General features: G+C 39.1%; 1 protein-coding gene across 1 annotated transcript; it reads right to left on the reverse strand.

Annotated features, from left to right (window-relative positions):
• Positions 1–2,659: 2,659 nt before the first annotated feature.
• LOC149990790 (testis-expressed protein 13C-like) lies at positions 2,660–3,853 on the reverse strand. The gene has a single exon (XM_090264039.1). The coding sequence runs from the start codon at positions 3,851–3,853 to the stop codon at positions 2,660–2,662; it is 1,194 nt and encodes a 397-aa protein (XP_090120165.1).
• Between the last annotated feature and the right edge of the window lie 14,683 nt (positions 3,854–18,536).

Consider the following 18,536-nt stretch of genomic DNA (forward strand, 5'->3'; position numbering starts at 1 on the left):
CCAAAGAATGTCAAATGCCTCTTCTTACCTCCCCTGCACTCTCCTGCTCAGAGAAATACCCATAGCCTTCCACAATCACCACAACCTTTGGAAGTGCCTGCAAGGCATCAGTACCAGACCCACCCTACATTAGTAATGGCAGCAGCTTCTGCCAAGCCCAATTCTAACCTGTGTTCCTCCACCATCTTTCTTACTCTTCTTCTGTTGCACCACCACTAAATTTATACCCAGCAGGAAAAATATGTGTTCATGCCCATCTTTCCAAATGTATGGGTGACATTATGATCTATAAAAAAAAAAAAAAATCATAGTATCTCCTCTGTTCCCTCAAAATAGTTATGTCCCCTCCCCCGAAAGCCCCTTCCTTTCCTGTATCCCTATCACAGTTAACTAAGGCCCTCACTGCTAGTCATATCTCTGAGAGAAGATATTTATGCTATGACAACAATTTTTGTTGTCCACCCCCATCTTACCATACCCATTCCAAAAAGGTATCCAGATCTTTACCCCCATCATCTCAGGGGAGGTTTATGCTGTCAGCCTGGTTTTCCATAATCATCATCATCTTGACCAAATTCTGCTAAGGGAGGGAGGAATGACTTACAAAACAGAGATGAAGGAGAATACTGCCTATGATACCTAAGTACTCTTTACTCCCTGCCAGGACCCCTGGGAGAAGGCAGGGCTCCTGAATGGAATGGGTGTATGGTACATGTAGGGAGGCTCAACCTTAGGCATCAGGACTTCCAGCACTGGCAGACACCTCCAATCCCTACTGGCCTGAAGAAGTAGACATGCCCACCTTCAAGTGCCCATGTGGACTTGTACAGTGAGAGTACCAGGGATGATCACAATGGATTGAAGCCCACATAAAAGCTTCTCCTGGTCCCATTCTTTGGTAACTCTGGAAGAGGAGGGGCTCTTCAACAGTGAATGGCACTGACCTTTTCTTCACCTCAATGGGACAAAAGGAAGATGCAGATTTAAGCTGCAGCCTTTGAGCAAAACTGGCTTGAGATACACACCACACAGAGAAGGCAGGTAAGTACATACTCTTTATTACTAATTACAATCAGAAAAAAAAAAAACTCAACAAAGATTGAACTTGGTAAGCTTGGATCTTAATGAGGAAACTCTAAGACATCTTTTGTTCAAACTGCCGTCTGACCTAAATTCCCACCCCCTGGACTCCACACTGGCTCCCTCCTTGCTTGTAGCAGCTGCCTCAGGGAAGTGGAGAGCCTTCCCAGAATATACAAGGGGCCCAGGGGTATTCTCAAGACTACGTTTCCCAGTCCAGTTCTATTTTTAATCCAATTACTCTTTCCAAGAAAACCATGAAGAGGGCTTTGCTCTTCATCCACTCTTGACTGGAAAGAGACTTAAGATGGAGGTGGCCAAGGCCGAGGGCTAGAGTATATAGCCAACACTCCCCCAAGAACTGCCCTTCTTTCAAACAGTGAAAAAGGTAAAGAGACTGAGAAGTACAGATTGGTAATTACAAAATAATCACAGGGAAATAAAGTACAGCATAGGAAATACACATCAATACTAGTGTAATAGCTATGTATGGTGCCAGGTGGGTACTGGAAACATCAGGAGAAGCATTTTGTAAAGTATATAACTGTCTAACCACTACGCTGGACACCTGAAAGCAATATAAAATAATACTGAAAGTAAACTGCAATTGAAAATAAAAATACTTAAAAGTTTCAATAACAAAGAATAATGTATAATAAGCATGTCTTCTTACTGACTTCCTCTCACTCTTCTCTGGTCCAGCCAGTGAAGTGTCTTACTGAGGTGTGGGTCAGTCAGAATAAAGGTGTGATTCTTTAGACTTTTGGAAAATCTTCTAATGGGACAGGTTCAGCTTCTCCAGCAACAAGCAAATTCTGTGATGCTCAGAAACACAAAAGCAGGCCCTTATCTGTGAAACTTTAAAAAGACAAAAAGCAAACATGAACACTGCAAAGTTTACGAAGGAATAATAGCATTTTTCAGGAAAAGCAGTCCTAAAATTCAATATAGCGTATAACTCTAAAAAGCACATGGTTGTTCCCAAAGACAAAGCATTTTCAGGAAAAAAGGGAGTTAATAAGGAAACAGAAGAGTGGAAAAGGAAAAAAAAAAGGCTTTAAGATTTCAGTGTCTCCAGTTGTCAGCCAATCAGCATCAGCCATCCAGAATCCACCACTTATGAACTTAAATGCAATTGGAAGAAATCCTCCATTCAAAAACTAAGGGGGTGGAGAGGTAGTGTGATACTCAAAAGCAGTCTATCTTTGTTAAAATAAATAAATAAGAATATAAATACCTATATATTTTTATGTACTCAGAATAATAAAAAGTGGTTAATCTGAGTAATAGGATAATAAGTTATTTTATTTAACTTTATCATGCTTTTAGTTTTCTAAATTTCAAGTAAATGAGTTACTTTTTGATCAGAAGGGGGTCTTAGGAAATTTTTTTTCTTTGGATTGTTTATATTCTTACTTATCCTCCCAAAATAACTTTGTCGTGGGTCCAAGCCTCCACTCGCAAATGCCATAGAAACTTTATTGCATCTATAGCAGGCCCTGTGCCATGCATAATTAAGCACTTTACACCATGGACAGTACCAAATCTGTATAGTATAGTATGAGGAACACACCTGCTGCTACTGGAATTCTGAGGCTCTTCTCCCTTTTGGTTGCACATCCTTCTGCCCCTGAGGTGGTTGTTTCTTTGAGTATTTTCTCACAGCACCACTCCTGCTGCCCTCCAGGGGGTAATTCTCCTGGGGCATCTGTGAACCTCTTCCTTGGCTGCAGCTATTGCTGTTCTCCAGGGTGTACTTAATCTGGGGCATCAGTGGATATTTCTTTTGGCGACACACAGGATCTTTGGCTTGGCTGTGGTTTGTGCTTTCCCCCAGGAGAGATCCCCCTTGGAAAGTCTCAGGATAGCACCTCTGGTCAGACGGGGGGCCCATTTTTTCTGGGACCCCCACTTCAGCATATAGGCCAGGTGGAGAGCTCCACAAAGGAGGTATCTGAGGTATGCCTGCTCCTGTTACTACAATTCCTCCCACTGCTCCTGCTTCCATGACTGGTGGTGCTGGTGGTAGTACTGGTAGAGGTGTTGAGCATGGAACTCTCATCAGAAATGGCGTATGGCCTGGGAGTGGATGTGGTGCTGGTTTTGGCACAGATAGTTGCACGGCCTGGGGCCAGGCACTTGAGGGTCCCAGCTCAGTTCCCAGGGCTGCCATCTGGGTTTCCAAATCTGACATGCTGTGAGCCCATTCATCTACTATCTCACCCTGTTCCTCTGAATTCATGGGTTGCGCTATGGCCCCACGCTGCTGGTCTCTCCACACAGGCTTACCTTCCTCGGGAAGCAGACTGGCCTGAGCTGAACTCTGGACCTGGAACAGTCGCTGGCTCAACAGATCGCGCTCATCCATCGTCTCCTGTAACAAGGCCAGGGTATGTTGTAGATTGGAGGCCACCTCGTCGCGCTCCTGGCACAGCTGCTGAAACTGGGAAGCCAGATCCCGGGAAGCTGCCTTGCACACCTTCACGCGCTCCTGGAGCCTCCGGATCTGGGGCACTTGCTGCTCGCGCTGCCTCGCACCAATACGCACACTCAAGGCCAGCGCGCTCAAGGTGTAGGCCCTTTTGAAGTTGCGTGATACCTCAGGGTCAGTCAGGAGGACCCGAATGTGATCCTCTATCTCATTCCAGGACTGCGAGCAGAAGGCAGTGTAGAAATCCGAGCTGCCGCCATTACTGAGGACTTCATTATTGATGAAGCTGATCACCTCGTTGTGGCGGAACCCTGTGGCGCTGTCCCCAGTATTCATTGCCATGGCTGCTGTTGCCTAGTCAACCGACTGCTTAACAGGCAAAATGGCCACCACTGCCTCCACGGCCACCGTTGTCGCCACTGCGTAACTTGCCGCGCACCTCACCACGCTACCCCTACTTCCGCTGCTGCCGGTATAGGCTGCGGCCACAGATACGTGTACCCCTCAGCTCTCTGTTCAGTCTTAGTTCAGTCTTAGCCCAGTCCTGGCCACCTCTTAGGGCTTTTTCCTCCATCACACTTTCGTTTTCCTCGCAAAGACCAAAGCGGACTCACTCACCACACCAGCTTCTGCAAGGCGACTGCGTAGCACGTCACCAAGAAGAGGAGCTATGAGTCCTGCCACAAGGCCTTCCTTGGCATATCGCCCCCTGTGGAGCAAGCTGACTCGATGCACTGGCTACTGCTGCACACCCCAGCCACTAGGGAGCCCTATGGAACTCTCGTAGACACTAATAGTGATCACTCAGGCACCCAGAGGACTGGGATGGGACTTCTAACCACATACATACACTCGTGGTCTAAAAAGAAGAGTCAGAGGAGGTCAGAAAACTTAAAAGGGGGGATGGAGTTGAGGTGGAGAAATTGGGATTTGCAGGATCCCAGGTTTAGGGACGTTAAGTAGGGTGCAAGCCTTCGGGCTATCTAAACACAGAAAAGGGGCAGGATAGTGTTCAGAGAGATTTGAGAGGGAAGACTGTGCTCACACTACTAATCTGGGAAAAGTGAGGAGGCTACATATTGAGACAACAGAAACCAGGTAAAGGAGAGCAGAATATGCCAACCCAAAACATGCCACTTTGACATATTATCTTGAATGAAAGTTACTTAAAAATCAGCCAGTGCAAGAAGTATATACACTGATCCTCCTTTGTCCCCTTGAAAGCTGAAAATAAACCTCCCATATGAGAATAAAGGACATCCTTATCATCAGAAATAATAAATTTACAGCTAAGTAGGCTGTATAAGCAAAACTTTTTATTTCTTCAATTTACTACCCAAAACCCAAACCTATTTGTCTTGTCAATTCTTCACAAATGTTCTGTTTCTTTGTCTAAAGGGCATAAAAACTACCTGTTTCAGTCACTTCTTTGAGTCCCATATTTTTATTTTTCATTTTTTTCAATTACAGTTTATATTTAATATTATTTTGTATTAGTTTCAGGTGTACAGCACGATGGTTAGACAATCATAAACTTTACAAAGTGAATCTACCAATATTTCAAGTACCCACCACCAAACATAGTTATTAAAATATTATCGACAATATCTTCTATGCTACACTTTCCATCCCCATGATTATTCTTTAACTACTGATCCATACTCCTCAATTCTTCAGCTTTTTAACCCAGTTCCCCACCCCACCCCTTACCTCTGGTAACCATCAATCTGTTCATTGTATCTATAAATCTGTTTCTGTTTTTTTTTGTTCATTTATATTGTTCTTTAGATTCCATATATAAGTGAAATCATATGGTATTTGTCTTTCTCTAACTGACTTATTTCACTTAGCATAATACCCTCCAGATCTATCCATGCTGTTGCAAATGGTAAGATTGCATTCTTTTTTATGGCTGAGTAATATTCCATTTCTGCATGTGTCATCACTTGATAGGCACTTGGGCTGCATCCAAATCTTGGTCACTGCAAATAATGCTGCAATGAACATAGGGGTATATAGATTCTTTAAAATTAGTGTTTTGGGTTTCTTCAGATAAATACCCAACATTTACTTGTAGATTTATTGGTGATAGCCATTTTGATAAATGTGAGGTGATATCTCATTGTGGTCTTAATTTGCATATCTCTAAGTGATGTTCAGCATCTTTTCATATGCCTATTGGCCTTCTTTGGAGAAGTGCCTGTTTTGCAATTGTATTGTTTGATTTCTGTTTGAGTAATATGAGTTCTTTATAAATTTGGGATATTAAACCCTTATCAGATGTAACATTGGCAAATGTCTTTTTTTTTTTTTTTTTTTTGGCTCAAACATACACAAAAAAGCTTTATTCATGTTAGACAATATTTGAGTAGATCAAGTTTCAAGGACACTTAAAACAATTTCTTGAACTCAGATTTGAGTTTTAAAAATACTATATTCAAGATCTGTATATTTTACTTACAGAATTTTACATGTAGCCAACTTCTTTCTACAGAAAGGTAAAATGCTATTTGTATTGCTTAATTCCTCAATATTTTGCTGTTTCAACATGATTTTGTATCCCCGGTCATCTCATTGTTAGTCTAAGGAGAGATTTCTTTCACTCTGAGCCTTTTTTGAGCTTCACTTTCTCTCTTTATGTTCTCGAGTATAGCTTTGAGGTGTAGGGTATTCCTTCCCAAGATCCACAATTACCTCCTTAGAAAATGTCACTTCTTTTACAGGTTTTTCTTTTGTTTGTTTTTTTGTTATCAATAACAAAAAGAGTTCTGGTGATAGGTGTGTTTGGTTTTTGCAAAATATCATCCTCTTGGCAGTTTTCTTTAGCATTCTAAAGATCTTTCTTCTCTTATATTTTGCCCTTGACTTTGCCCTTTATGTCCTCTGTTTTCTAAGTGTATAGCCACCATTTCTTTATTCCATTTCTGGACAAGAATGCCATCCATGTCTTATGATTTGCCTTATGAGAGTCTTTTCTTGGTCTCCTGAATTGTGTGTCTCCACGTTAGCAGTAAAGCAATCTTCACAAGGACCTTTTTGTGTCTCTTCATCTCTCTTGCTTTGGGAACTAACAAGTATATCCTTTCCCTGGGCTCAGAGCTTCACCATCGACTCAGTCACCTGAGACAGAAATCTAGAAGTCAGAACACACTACTCTTTATTTTCTTGATACTTTCCTTTGCTGTGTAAAACCTTTTTAGCTTGATGTAGTCCCGTTTATTTATTTTTTCTTTTGTTTCCTTTGTTTGGGGAGATATATCAGAAAAAATATTACTAAGAGAAATGTCTCAGATATTACTGCCTATGTTTTCTTCTAGTAGTTTTATGGTCTCAGGTCTTACATTTAAGACTTTAATCCAGTTTGAGTTTATTCTTGTATATGGTGCAAGAGTGTGGTCTAGTTTCATTCTTTGCTCTTATCCATCCAATTTTCCCAGCATCATTTTTTGAATAGACAACCTTTACCCCATTATAGGTTCTTGCCTTCTTTGCTGTAGATTAATTGACCATATAGGTGGGGATTTATTTCTGGGCTCTCTATTCTGTTCCATTGATCTATATGTCTGGTTTTATGCCAGTACCATGCCATTTTGATTACTATGGCCTTGTGTTATAGTTTCATACTAGGTTATGTGGTTTGTGATATGATTCCTCCAACTTTGTTTTTCTTTCTCAAGATTTCTGTAGCTATTCAGGGTCTTTTGTAGTTCCACATAAAGTTTTGGATTATTTGTTCTAATACTGTGCACTGAATCTTAGGTTGCATTGGGTAGCATGGACTTTTTAATGATGCTAATTCTTCCTATCCATGAGCACAGTATATGCTTTCATTTATTTGTGTCTTCTTCAATTGCTTTCTTCTGCGTCTTATAATTTTCCAAGTACAGGTGTTTTACATTCTTAATTAAATTTATTTGTAGGTATTTTTTATTCAATTGCAATTGGGTTGTATTCTTAGTTTCCCTTTCTGATAGTTAAAAAATGTAGACTAGACTGAGGGTTCATATACAACACTTAGGCTAATTTCATATGTTGAATCATCAGAATAGAAACAGAACCCATGGACTGCCCCAATTAAAACAGGACCCACGGGCTGTTCAGTTATGAGGGGCATGATTACCCGCTGCCAAAAAGCATAACTCTCAATACCAGAGTTTGGTGAAAAGAAAAGGACTCATTTATTTAAAAGTTATACAGATTTAGATTAATGGCAGATTTCTGCCATTAAATCTTACTTCCTTTAAAACACCCACAAACACATAGTTCTGCCTCCCACTGCCAAACCGGCTAATTTTAGAATAGAAAGGTCAGAGGTACATTTTCCCTCTAAGAAAACAAGTCTGTGGACTTCCCACACACAGTTCAGCTTTACCGGCAGCTCCCAATCATTTGTGCCTGATTGGGGAGGCTTTGCCTGTGTGGCGGTGTTCTCCCGCTCTTAGCTCTTAATCCAGAACCACGTGGTTTCTCCCCTTCTACCTCCTTGCAAACTGTGTGGCGTTCCCAGCCTTCTTGCATACTGTGTGACCTTCTCCCTGTTAATGGCTGCCACCTTATTTTTAAATGCATGACCATGGCCTGTGACGCAGGTCTCATAAGTTTTTTGTCACCATCCTACAGTCAAATCCACTCCCATTTCCTTGGGGACCCCACTCTGTATCGGAATGATATATAGTCTCTGAACAATTACCAGTACTTTAAAAACTAATTTAGTCTCTAATATTTAATGCCAAAAATGCACAAAAGGAAAAACCAGTTTCTCCTAACTTGGCCTTTTTGTGGTCTTTGACTTTATTGACCACTCCCTATTTGAAATTCAATCCTCCCTTTTATTCTGTAACACCAAACTCTATTCATTTTCTTCTTTCTGGCTCTCTTTTCAGTGTGGCATTACCCCACTACAGTAGAAACATTTAACTCTTTTTTGTGCTATACACCCTTTGATAGTCTGGTGATGCACATGAAACTCTTCTGAAAATAACACTTTTTAAAAAAGATTTCATTTACAGTAGTCCCTCTCTATATCGCGGTTCACTTATTGTGGCCTCACTGTATCGTGGGATTTTTTTAAATATTATATTTAATTATTTATCGTGGAATTTTTGCTATATCATGGGATTTTGTAGTATTGTATACATGTTGTTAAAGTTATGTAGGTTTAAGAGTGTAGAATATGTTTAAGAACATAAGTAGAGTTTATAAAAGTGTGGAAAAGGTTAATAAGGGACTGGGAACAGTTTATAAGTGTGTGGGAAGGGTTTATAAAGCCTTTAAATATATATAAATACTAAATAAATGTAAGGTTCCTACTTTGCAGATTTTCACCTATCACGGCGGGGGGGAGGTCTAGAATGTAATACCCACGATAAGTGAGGGAATACTGTGTTTATTTTTAGAGAGAGAAGAATAGAGGGAGAAAGAGCTAGAGAAACATTGGCCGCCCCTCGTATGCCCCCAAATGGGGACTCAGCCCACAACCCAGGCAGGTGTTCCAACTGGGAATCAAACCGGGGACCAGGGCCAAAATAACACTTTTAAATGAATATATATAACATATAGTATTACAAAGAAACTAAATATATGAGAATATAGTTATCAAATTATTTGAAATTGTGACAGTAAAATATATTTTTATTAAAGCATTAAGTAACAAGATCTATTGGCAGATTTAATAACTATTCTAACTTTGAAGTAGTGATATGCATTATATTTTGAGATATCTGTAAGAACTAATTTGATTTCTATTGATGAAAAAGTACCAGGTACTGCTAACACAACTTTGTTGTTGTTGTTGTTTCACTTACATAGATAATTGAAAGAAGTGATAAATTTCCATAACAGAGTAATGTAAACAAAGAAGTGATAATTAGTAACAATTTCCCCATAAAGATTCATGGACACCAGGCACTTGAATCTGCACATGCGATAAAATTATATAGAACTTCACATACACACATGCACATGAGTATAAAATGTGGGAAATCTAAATAGAATCAGTACATTTTATAAATGTTAATATCTTGGCTACAAAATTGGATTACCATTGAGTGAAATTGTATAAAGGTTACATGGGACTTCTCTGTATTGTACAACTGCATATGAATCTACAATTACCTTAATAAAAAATTCTGTTAAAAAATTCATACTCCAAATTAACAGCCTTTGCACCATCAAGATCTTCATGTAGTGTTTCCCAAAGTGGTCTTGAAGATATGCTCCATGGCATACAAAATGTATTGGAAAGTCAAGAAATAGTTTTTATAAAATCTTTAACCCAGATTTGTTCAAGCATATTTTTTTGTAAAAAGGAAAAAAAACTTAAAGGTGTCTCAAATGGACTTGCATTCCACTTTGAAGGTGCTGCCTTGTTCATCACAGGATCATGTCAGCCCTTAACACAATAGTCCATGAAAAGCATTCAAGACAGCATTTGAATTAGAACAACAATTTTCAACCACTGTGCTGCAAGAATTTTTTAAAACATGCAATATCTGACTATTTAGTCACAGGCACTGACCTCTTGTCACTTCGATTGTCAAATTTAAAAAAATGAAAACAGCCAGCACAATAGCCGTCTGGTGTGAATGAATCAAAACAATACCTAATTGTTTTGGTTCTTTGTTTTTTTGTGTTTTTTTTTTTTTTTTGTCAAATCAGCAACAAATATAATATATATTTTGTGTGCCACAGGATTTTAGTAATTAGTTTATGTGTGCCATGAGATGAAAAAGGTTGAAATTGCTGAATTGGGATATTGCAGCAGACTGTTACCACTTTTTCATCACTCTTTTTGAGCAACATGGTTTATTTTGGGGTGGTGCCTATTTGAAAGGGTAAAGTAACCAGGTGGAAGGGCTTATGTGGGTGTATTGTAACACTTTCATATGTATTATTTTCCTTTGTAATTCAGTGAGCTGTATTGAATTGAAAATAAACTTGTCAACAGCCAAAACAAAAAATAAAAATAAAAATGTTTCAAGGGAAAGAAGAATCAACTTAAAGAAACATAGCAAAAACTAAAATAAAATAAATAAACGTATCACCACCATGAGATCAGAACAGAACTATCTTCACAAATGTATGCACATAAGCTCACATTTGAGGAAATTGAGGACTGCTCTTTTAAATATTTCTAGAGAAGATACTTCTAGGTTAAGTTCTATTCCATATATCAGTCCTTTTCAATCTTTCCCAACATTTCTGAGGGGGTACTACTTTGTGATGGTTATAAGTGCAATCAATTTGATGTACTACAGTGTAGTGAATAGAGTACTCACCTTAGAAAAAATGCAATGAGGATTTCATTCACAATTATGCTACTTATTATATGACCTTAAGCAAGTCATTTTGCCTCCTTCGGACTTCTATATGTGATTTGTTGCCTACATTCATAACATAGGGAGAACTAAGTTTAGACTAGCTGTTCTCAAGGGAACCCTTTAGTTACATAGAAGCAATAGTCCTGAGCTACTGTACAAAACATGCATTATGCTCAAATTGAAAGAATAATTGCCAACATCAAATGACTCTTGCTATATAATGACTTTTTGTGTGTTTTATATACATTATCTATTTTGATTTTCACTAAAACCCTATGAGGTAACTATTACTATTATCACTGAACCAAAGAGAGGCCAAGTAATGTGCCCAATGCTATGCAGCTAATAAGTGAAAGAGCAGGGATCTGAACCTAGGTAGTCTATCTTCAGGGGCTCTGAGATGAACAAAGGTATTGAAAAGGAGAAGAATTTGCCAATCTAAAATATGCCTCATTGGCATGTCACCGTAAGAAACATTCAAACCTGTAGAGAATTTTTATAAAAGTTTATTGGAGCCAATAAAGGAAGCCAGTAAGGAAGATTACAGGAAGGTGGGAGAAACCAATGCGGGGATTGGGTAAGGTGATGGTTAATGTTACATTATTTGCTCTCAAGGGTGGTTACATCTTAGAAGGAGGAGTCTGAAAAGAGGCATTTCAAAGGTATGTTAAACTAAATGCACAGAAAACATTGGACAGGGCTTGCTTAAGGGAACAATAGCCCCCCATGACCTACTCAGTTAAGAATTTATGATCAGATCACCCTGTGAGATTCCTTTTTTCATCCATAGGCATAAGGATAATGCTGGACTGGTTTGTTTGTTTTTTAATAATTTATTTATTTGTTTGTTTATTTATTTTTAGAGAGAGGGGAAAGGAGAAAGAGGGAGAGAAACATCACTGTGTGGTTGCCTCTCACTCGAGCCCCAACCTGTGGACCTGACGTGCAACCTAGTTATGTGCCCTGACTGGGAATCGAACTAGCAACACTTGGCTCGCAGGCTGACACTCAATCCACTGAGCCACAGCAGCAAGGGCTAGACTGGTTATTTTTAAGAAACAACAGACACAGGAGAAGCTCTGAAAGCCTAGTAGAAGTTACCCTTTAAAAGGGACATTTACATTTAAAAAGGAAGTATCCATTTGTAAGAGTGTCTCCCTTTCCATGCCAGGAAGAGAAAGATGACTAAATCTCTAGATACACTCATCAATAGAGAAGGTATTGACCTAAATCTGCATAACAATCATATCCGTGATTGCTGTGATTTTCTTGATAGCCTCCCATAACTTGCCTCACCTCTGCTCCCCACATCTTCTTTTTTCTTTAGCTGGAGATGGCATTTAAGGTGGTGGTTTCCATCATTTGGGTGAGTGACTCAGTTTTCTCGTTATTGCCCATGTATACAGGAAGAATGCATGCCATTAAACTTCTGTTTGTTTTTCTTCTATTAATCTGTCTTTTATTATAGGGGAGTCTCAGCAAAGAGCCTAGAAGGGTAAAAGGAAAATTATTTTTACCCCTATAGTATGAAAGTAACTGAAGAAACAAATGCCCTTACAAAGAGAAAAGATGGAACAAAAAAAAAAAAAAAAGAGTAAAGAGAAAACTAACCGTCCAATTTCAGTGGTTATGATAGAGTAGGCAGTTAGAGAGGCATGAGCAGAACAGGAAGAATAATCTAGGTGCAGAATGTCACCAGGGTGGAAAGCTGCAAGTGCCTAACAATGAGAAAAACTAGAGAAAACAACTATAATAGGCTAGGACCTTGCCCACAGGTGATCTTTCCCCCCTAGTATGTTGCAAGTCATGTGATTTAGACCCCCTTAGAGGAGGAACAAGGGGGCTGGAGAATAGCCAATACCCTCTTATGACTACCATACAAGCCTTTGCATGACCACTTCCTTATGCATTAAGCCCACAGGACAATGAGGGTCTAACCCACATCAAATAATCTTAGGAACAAAGTGTAATAGAGTGGGGGCCCTCCCAAAAGTCCCCACAGCCCATGGTTTTGGTGATGGGGGAAGGAGATAATACAGCTTTTAAAGTACTTGGCATACCTATGGCAAGTTGGTAGCTAGATAATCGCTATGCTGCAGTCCAGAGCAAAAAGGCAGATGATAGGCTGAAGATACTAGCCTTTCCTAAAGGGAAGCAATGCTTAACATGCTTTTCATAACAATGACGTATGGTGCTCTTGGGAAGCATTTAAAACAAGAGCAGGCATAAGGGGAGAGAAACCATACGGTCTGAAAGGGTGTAGATGGGAGTCAGCTAGGAGGTCTGGTGTGTAGGAGAGAGCCATTATGTAGCAGGTAGGCAGCTTTGCAGAAGAGCTGGTCTGCCGTGGGAGAGGGTCATGCGGGCAGAGTGAGTGTAGAAGGGAAGAGGAGGAACAGCCATGAGGAAGGAGCCATGAGTGAAAAGGGGATTCAGCCATGCTGCCTGTAGAGAAGAAGTAGCTATGCAGTTCGTAGTGAAGCTGGTCTGCAGTGAGAAGTAAGAAGCAGGCTACACGTAGTTTGTAGTCAAGATCCAGCCATGCAGCCTGGGCTAATGAGAAAGCAGACATGCTGCTGCTTTGATCATGCCTGCTCCAGCTGACTCTGAAGCCACCAAGGACTCTGCCTTGGAAACCCAGACTATCTGGAATCTTGGAACTTGGACGTAAGGAAAGGACACTCTCTTAGGACTTGTGCCTTTCCTGGACTTCACCATGATGCAGTGTAACACGGCACCTGCTTTCCTGGACTATTATACAGAGGCTGAGGACAATGTACCCTAGATCCTGAAGGAGAGAGCTGATAGATAAGGGATGGGGAACTATTGGGCTTGGTTTTGGTTTACAGCCTTTTGGGGAGCCAGGGAAGTGCCGGGTATCATGGGGAACAGGACTCTGAGCAGGAGTGATCCTGCCGCCCACCCCAAGTTTGGAATATTGTAAATAAAGATGTGTTTTTCTAAACACTAATTATTGGATCTTACACTAAGGTGCCATGTGAACGAGCCCCACTTTGCTTGGTAACATCAAGTCTGTTGACCAGAGAACCAGAATTCTGGTCAAACTAAAGAAAACATCTAGGCCTTAATTGTGTTTCAGCTCCAATCCCAGTGGAGCAGCAAAACCAGACAAATCATGGCCATGGCTGTAATGACTAATGATCCCCATTCCCTAGTGATGACCATGAGTAGAAACCACGATCCTGAAAGGACACACTTGGAAAGCTACATCTGTGACTTTCTAAATTAATTCCTTGCATTAGTGTTTTTGGCTCTGAATTGTTTCTTGGCCAAACTCAAGAACCAAGGTCTAACACATCGCCAGTAACAGTTACACGTCCCATATGTATGTCAAGACCTTGAGTGATATTAAACAGATGGAACAATGTGAAGCACTCAGGACGCTCTTTTGCTGTTCTGAAAGTTATCCAGTAAAAGAAAGACACTAATTAAGAATAAACCTGTAGTGGCCCCAAATCCTTATTTGCTTGCATATACTCAAGAAAATTGATCAATGTTGTTACAACAGCTTATGGATAAAATGCCTTCCTTTTTGTGTATTGTTTGTAACGTATAAAATAAAGTGTGTATTCTCTACAGATAAAGAATGCTAGCCCGTATGCACATAAAAACCTTAATAATTTGCAATTTGTCAATGAATAGTTGTATAATAAAGAATTTGTTTGGCCTTTTCCCTCAATTCCAGGGAGGTGAATTCTAAATTCTTGGAACATCCAAGTGATAACAGTTTCTTTGTTATTCATGTAATGCTCTGATAGGTTATGCTAATGAGGTGGCTCAAAATGAGCTCTTATAGAATTTAAGCTGAGATGATTTAGGGTAAGAGCTGGAAACTCCAGAAAGACCAGCTATATGTTCAGATGTTTGGCACTTTAAGTCATGTGACCTCTGGGAAGGTAAGGGGAGCAGGACATTGAGTTCCATCACATGGCCAGTAATTCAATCAATCATGCTTATATAATGAAATTCCAATAAGAAGTCTGGACACTGAAGGTCAGGTGAGCTTCCCTGGTTAAGAATACTCTGTGCATATTGTTATACATTGATGTGCCAGGAAGATGACACATCTTGACTCCACTGGGAGAGGGCATGGAGTCTTTTCATATGGGACCCTCTCAGATCTTGCCATATGCATCCCCTTTTTTCTCTGGTCTTGATTTGTATCCTTTTCACTGCTGTTAAACTGTACTCAAAAGTATAGCACTTTCCTGAGTTTTCTGGGTCACTCCAGTGAATTATTGAACCTGACAGAGTAGTGGGAAATCCTGAATTAACAGCCAGTTGCTTAGAAGTGTGCATGGCCTGGGAACCCCCAAGCAGGTGGCCGGTTTCTGAAGTGAGGACAGTCTGGGAAAGATTGTGCCCTTAATGTGTGAAGTCTGGCCTAACTCCAGGTAGTTAGCATCAGGAGTAATTGCAGTAGTCCAGTAAGAGCTGACTTAGAATATAACATCAGAAATATTTTAAAGAAGTTGACCACTGCAAATTTCCATATTGCCTCAAGTTACACGGACAGCTCTTAATGTCATATATGTTTAAATTTTTTTCAACACCCTAAATCATAACAATGTTGAACTCTAAAATAACAATTTTATAAGCATCAGACCAAATCATAATCTATGAAATCATATATTTCATTGCACAAAACTGAATTTCTTTGTGTAAACCAAGGCATTCATTATTTCATTTTCTTCAATAAAATCAAAACCTTTCAACCAAGATTTTTCATCAAACTGAATAAACTGATTATATCCATTGGCCTTATGTAATCATTAGACAGGAAATTTTCAAACAAAACTATTTTTTTTCACTGATTCTAAATCTAAACTTTAATCTTCTATCTCTATTCTTCAAACTCAATTAGTGACATCAGTATGGTTAGAAAATGTCTTAATGTGTCACATGCAGATAAGAGTGTTGTATTTCCAAAAACATTTCAGTTCTACAACTATGTCCAGTGATACTGAAACCTGTTATTTAAAAAAAAAAAAAAAGAGCCATTTTGTTTGCTGACTGTAATGGATTTCCTAAATCCAGTTTAAATAAAACACATCCCATTAAGTAAAAGATCAGGGTGAAATAAGGAATCTAGTAAATGAAGAATTAGTTGAACTCACCCTCAACATCTAGAAGGTGGGTCGATTTGTTTAGTATTTCTGAAGGACGCTGGGACTATTATCCAATCTGGTTTTCTAAAGAAGTGAAGGATTATTGACCATTGGTGTTTAGTTATTTTCTAATCCTCATGATAAAGAGCAGTTTTAGATCCAGTGCTTCACTCCTCTTTTCAATAAATGCTTACTGATTACTTTGTTATGTACCAAGAACCAAGTTAGGCACAAAGAAAACAAAGATGAATAAAAACCTCACTTCCTTCCATAAGGAGTTCTTGTCTATTGCAAAAAACAACCAATGTGGTAAATTTCATAAAAGGGATACTAAGTGTTCTATTGGAGCAGAGAGGAAGGAGCACTTACCTCTGCCTGAAGTGTCAGAAAAACTTTCACAGAGAAGATGGACTGCTTATGCCAAGCCTTGAAGCTATAACTTGAAAAGAGATCAAGGCAAGGAAGGTGTAGCCATACAATAGTGACAGGGAGGCAGGGTGACCATTCACCCTGCTTTCCCCAGAACTGAGAGGCTTCCTGGGACACAGCCCTTACAGTGCTAAAACCAGGAAAGTCCCAGCCAAATCAGGATGAGCTAGTCGTATTTCAAGGAAACTATATTCCTTTAGTGGAGTAGGTCAGGACCAATGTTTTGAAAAAAAAAAAAAAGAGTGAATCACACGTAGTGAAGTTCAGTATTGTTTCATGACCTTTTTTTTTTTAGGAATATGATGTGTGTGTATGCATGCAAGTGAAGTAAAACCCAAATAGAGCATTTTTCACGTCTTTTTCAACATTTCTTAAGCACTTCTGAGCAACTACCTGTTCAGAGAATGAACCGAGACCTTGTTTTCCAAAGTGAGCATGTCTTGCTAACAAGACAGGCTTTATATACTTAAGACCTGTGGAGAAAAAAGGCCCTGATCTCAGAAAAAATCCCACACTTACTTTAATGCCCTGTTAACACCATTATGAAATTCTTAATACTTTTGCCTTGTGACTTGTGTTTTGTAAATCAAATCCAAAGGTGGAGTGGAGTATGGGCATCAGCATAGGAGATATGCTTGGCAGCAGCATGCACACCACAAGCTCAGGCTCAAGAGCACAATGAGCACTGAACTTGGCTGCCTGAGACCCACTCTTTAGATTAGGGAAATCTGGGGCTCTGCAGAGCCCTAAGGGAGTCATTGGGGCCAGATAGGTAGCTATGGTGTTGGCAGTAGCAGTAGAAGTAGAAGTAGCAGTGGTGGTGACAGTGCTATAGCATCAGGAAGAGGAGGGGTTCTTCAGGGGAGCAACACTGGGACCTGCAAGGGGAGGTTAGCTTGCCTGTCCATTCTGGCATCCCATACCTGCGGCATCTATACAAATATGACATCTCTCAGCAGAAACTTCAAGAGCTGAGGTAGTAAACTTTGTCAGTGAACTATTACAAAATAAAAGCATACACATGGACATTGCAATAAAACATATCAAGGAATTATTAAAATTCTTTAAAGTGTTCAGAATTTCTGCACTTGAAAATTGCTGCAACATTGCCAAGGAAATATCTCCAGGCTTGGTAAAATAAATTAAATTTAAAGAACACTATTTTTATTTGAAGCTTCACATGAATTAATTATTAATAGGGAACAAAATTTTTAAATTAATTTTTCTTATAATTGAAGATAAAGCAATAGAATACATAAACAGGCATTTTGAGTTAGATACAAATCATGAAAACACTTTTAGCTTTTCTATAACCATAACAAGTTACAGAAAATGTCAGAGGAACCATTAAAATGCCATTATATAAATTTACATTTAATATTAAATTCAGACTTACATGAAACTGATTTGTATGAAGAGTTAAATCTTTTTAGAAAAATTGTTCTGCAAAAAATATCATCTTTAGATGTACTAAAATCTGTATTCAGAACTAATTTATCAGAAATTATCCCAATGTTGTCATGACCTCTGTAATACTCTTAGTTGCATCAGCAGAAAGATCCTTCTCAAACTAAAATATAATAAAAAATTATTTGCAATCTTGCATTTACCAAGAGCAACAATTTACAGCAATTTAAAAAGTGGCTAAAATTATAAATTTTGATGGCTTAATAAATGAATTTCCAGAAAAGCGAGAGAGAGAAATCTTTCAATGAATGAAGATATTAGATTAATAACATACAGATAGTCCCCAACATATGATGGTTTAACTTAGGAATTTTCAACTTTATGATGGTAGAAAAGTGATAAAAATCGTACTTCAAATTTTTATCTTTTCTTGGGCAAGCAGTATGCGGTACAATATTCTTTCATGCTGCTGGGCAGCATTAGGGAGCTGTAGCTTCCAGTCAGCCTCACAATCACAAGGATAAACAACTGATACTCCACAGTGTACTGTGTTGCCTGTGTTTTTTGGATATTGTGTTCTGAGAATGTTTAAGGTAGGCTAAGTTAAGCTGTGATGTTCAGTATGTTAAATGCATTTTAAGTTAAGTATATTAAATGCATTTTCAACTTACTATGTTTTCAACTTATGAGTAGTAGGGATGTAACCATAACCTCATTATAAGTCAAGGAGCATTTCTAGTG

The sequence above is a fragment of the Furipterus horrens genome, unplaced genomic scaffold, assembly GCF_987537825.1.
Source record: "Furipterus horrens unplaced genomic scaffold, mFurHor1.1.pri manual_scaffold_17, whole genome shotgun sequence".
In the NCBI taxonomy this organism is placed as follows: Eukaryota; Metazoa; Chordata; class Mammalia; order Chiroptera; family Furipteridae; genus Furipterus; species Furipterus horrens.

Excerpts from the sequence above, each read along its gene's own strand:
- LOC149990790 (XM_090264039.1), bottom strand. The coding sequence starts at position 3,853 with ATGGCAATGAATACTGGGGACAGCGCCACAGGGTTCCGCCACAACGAG.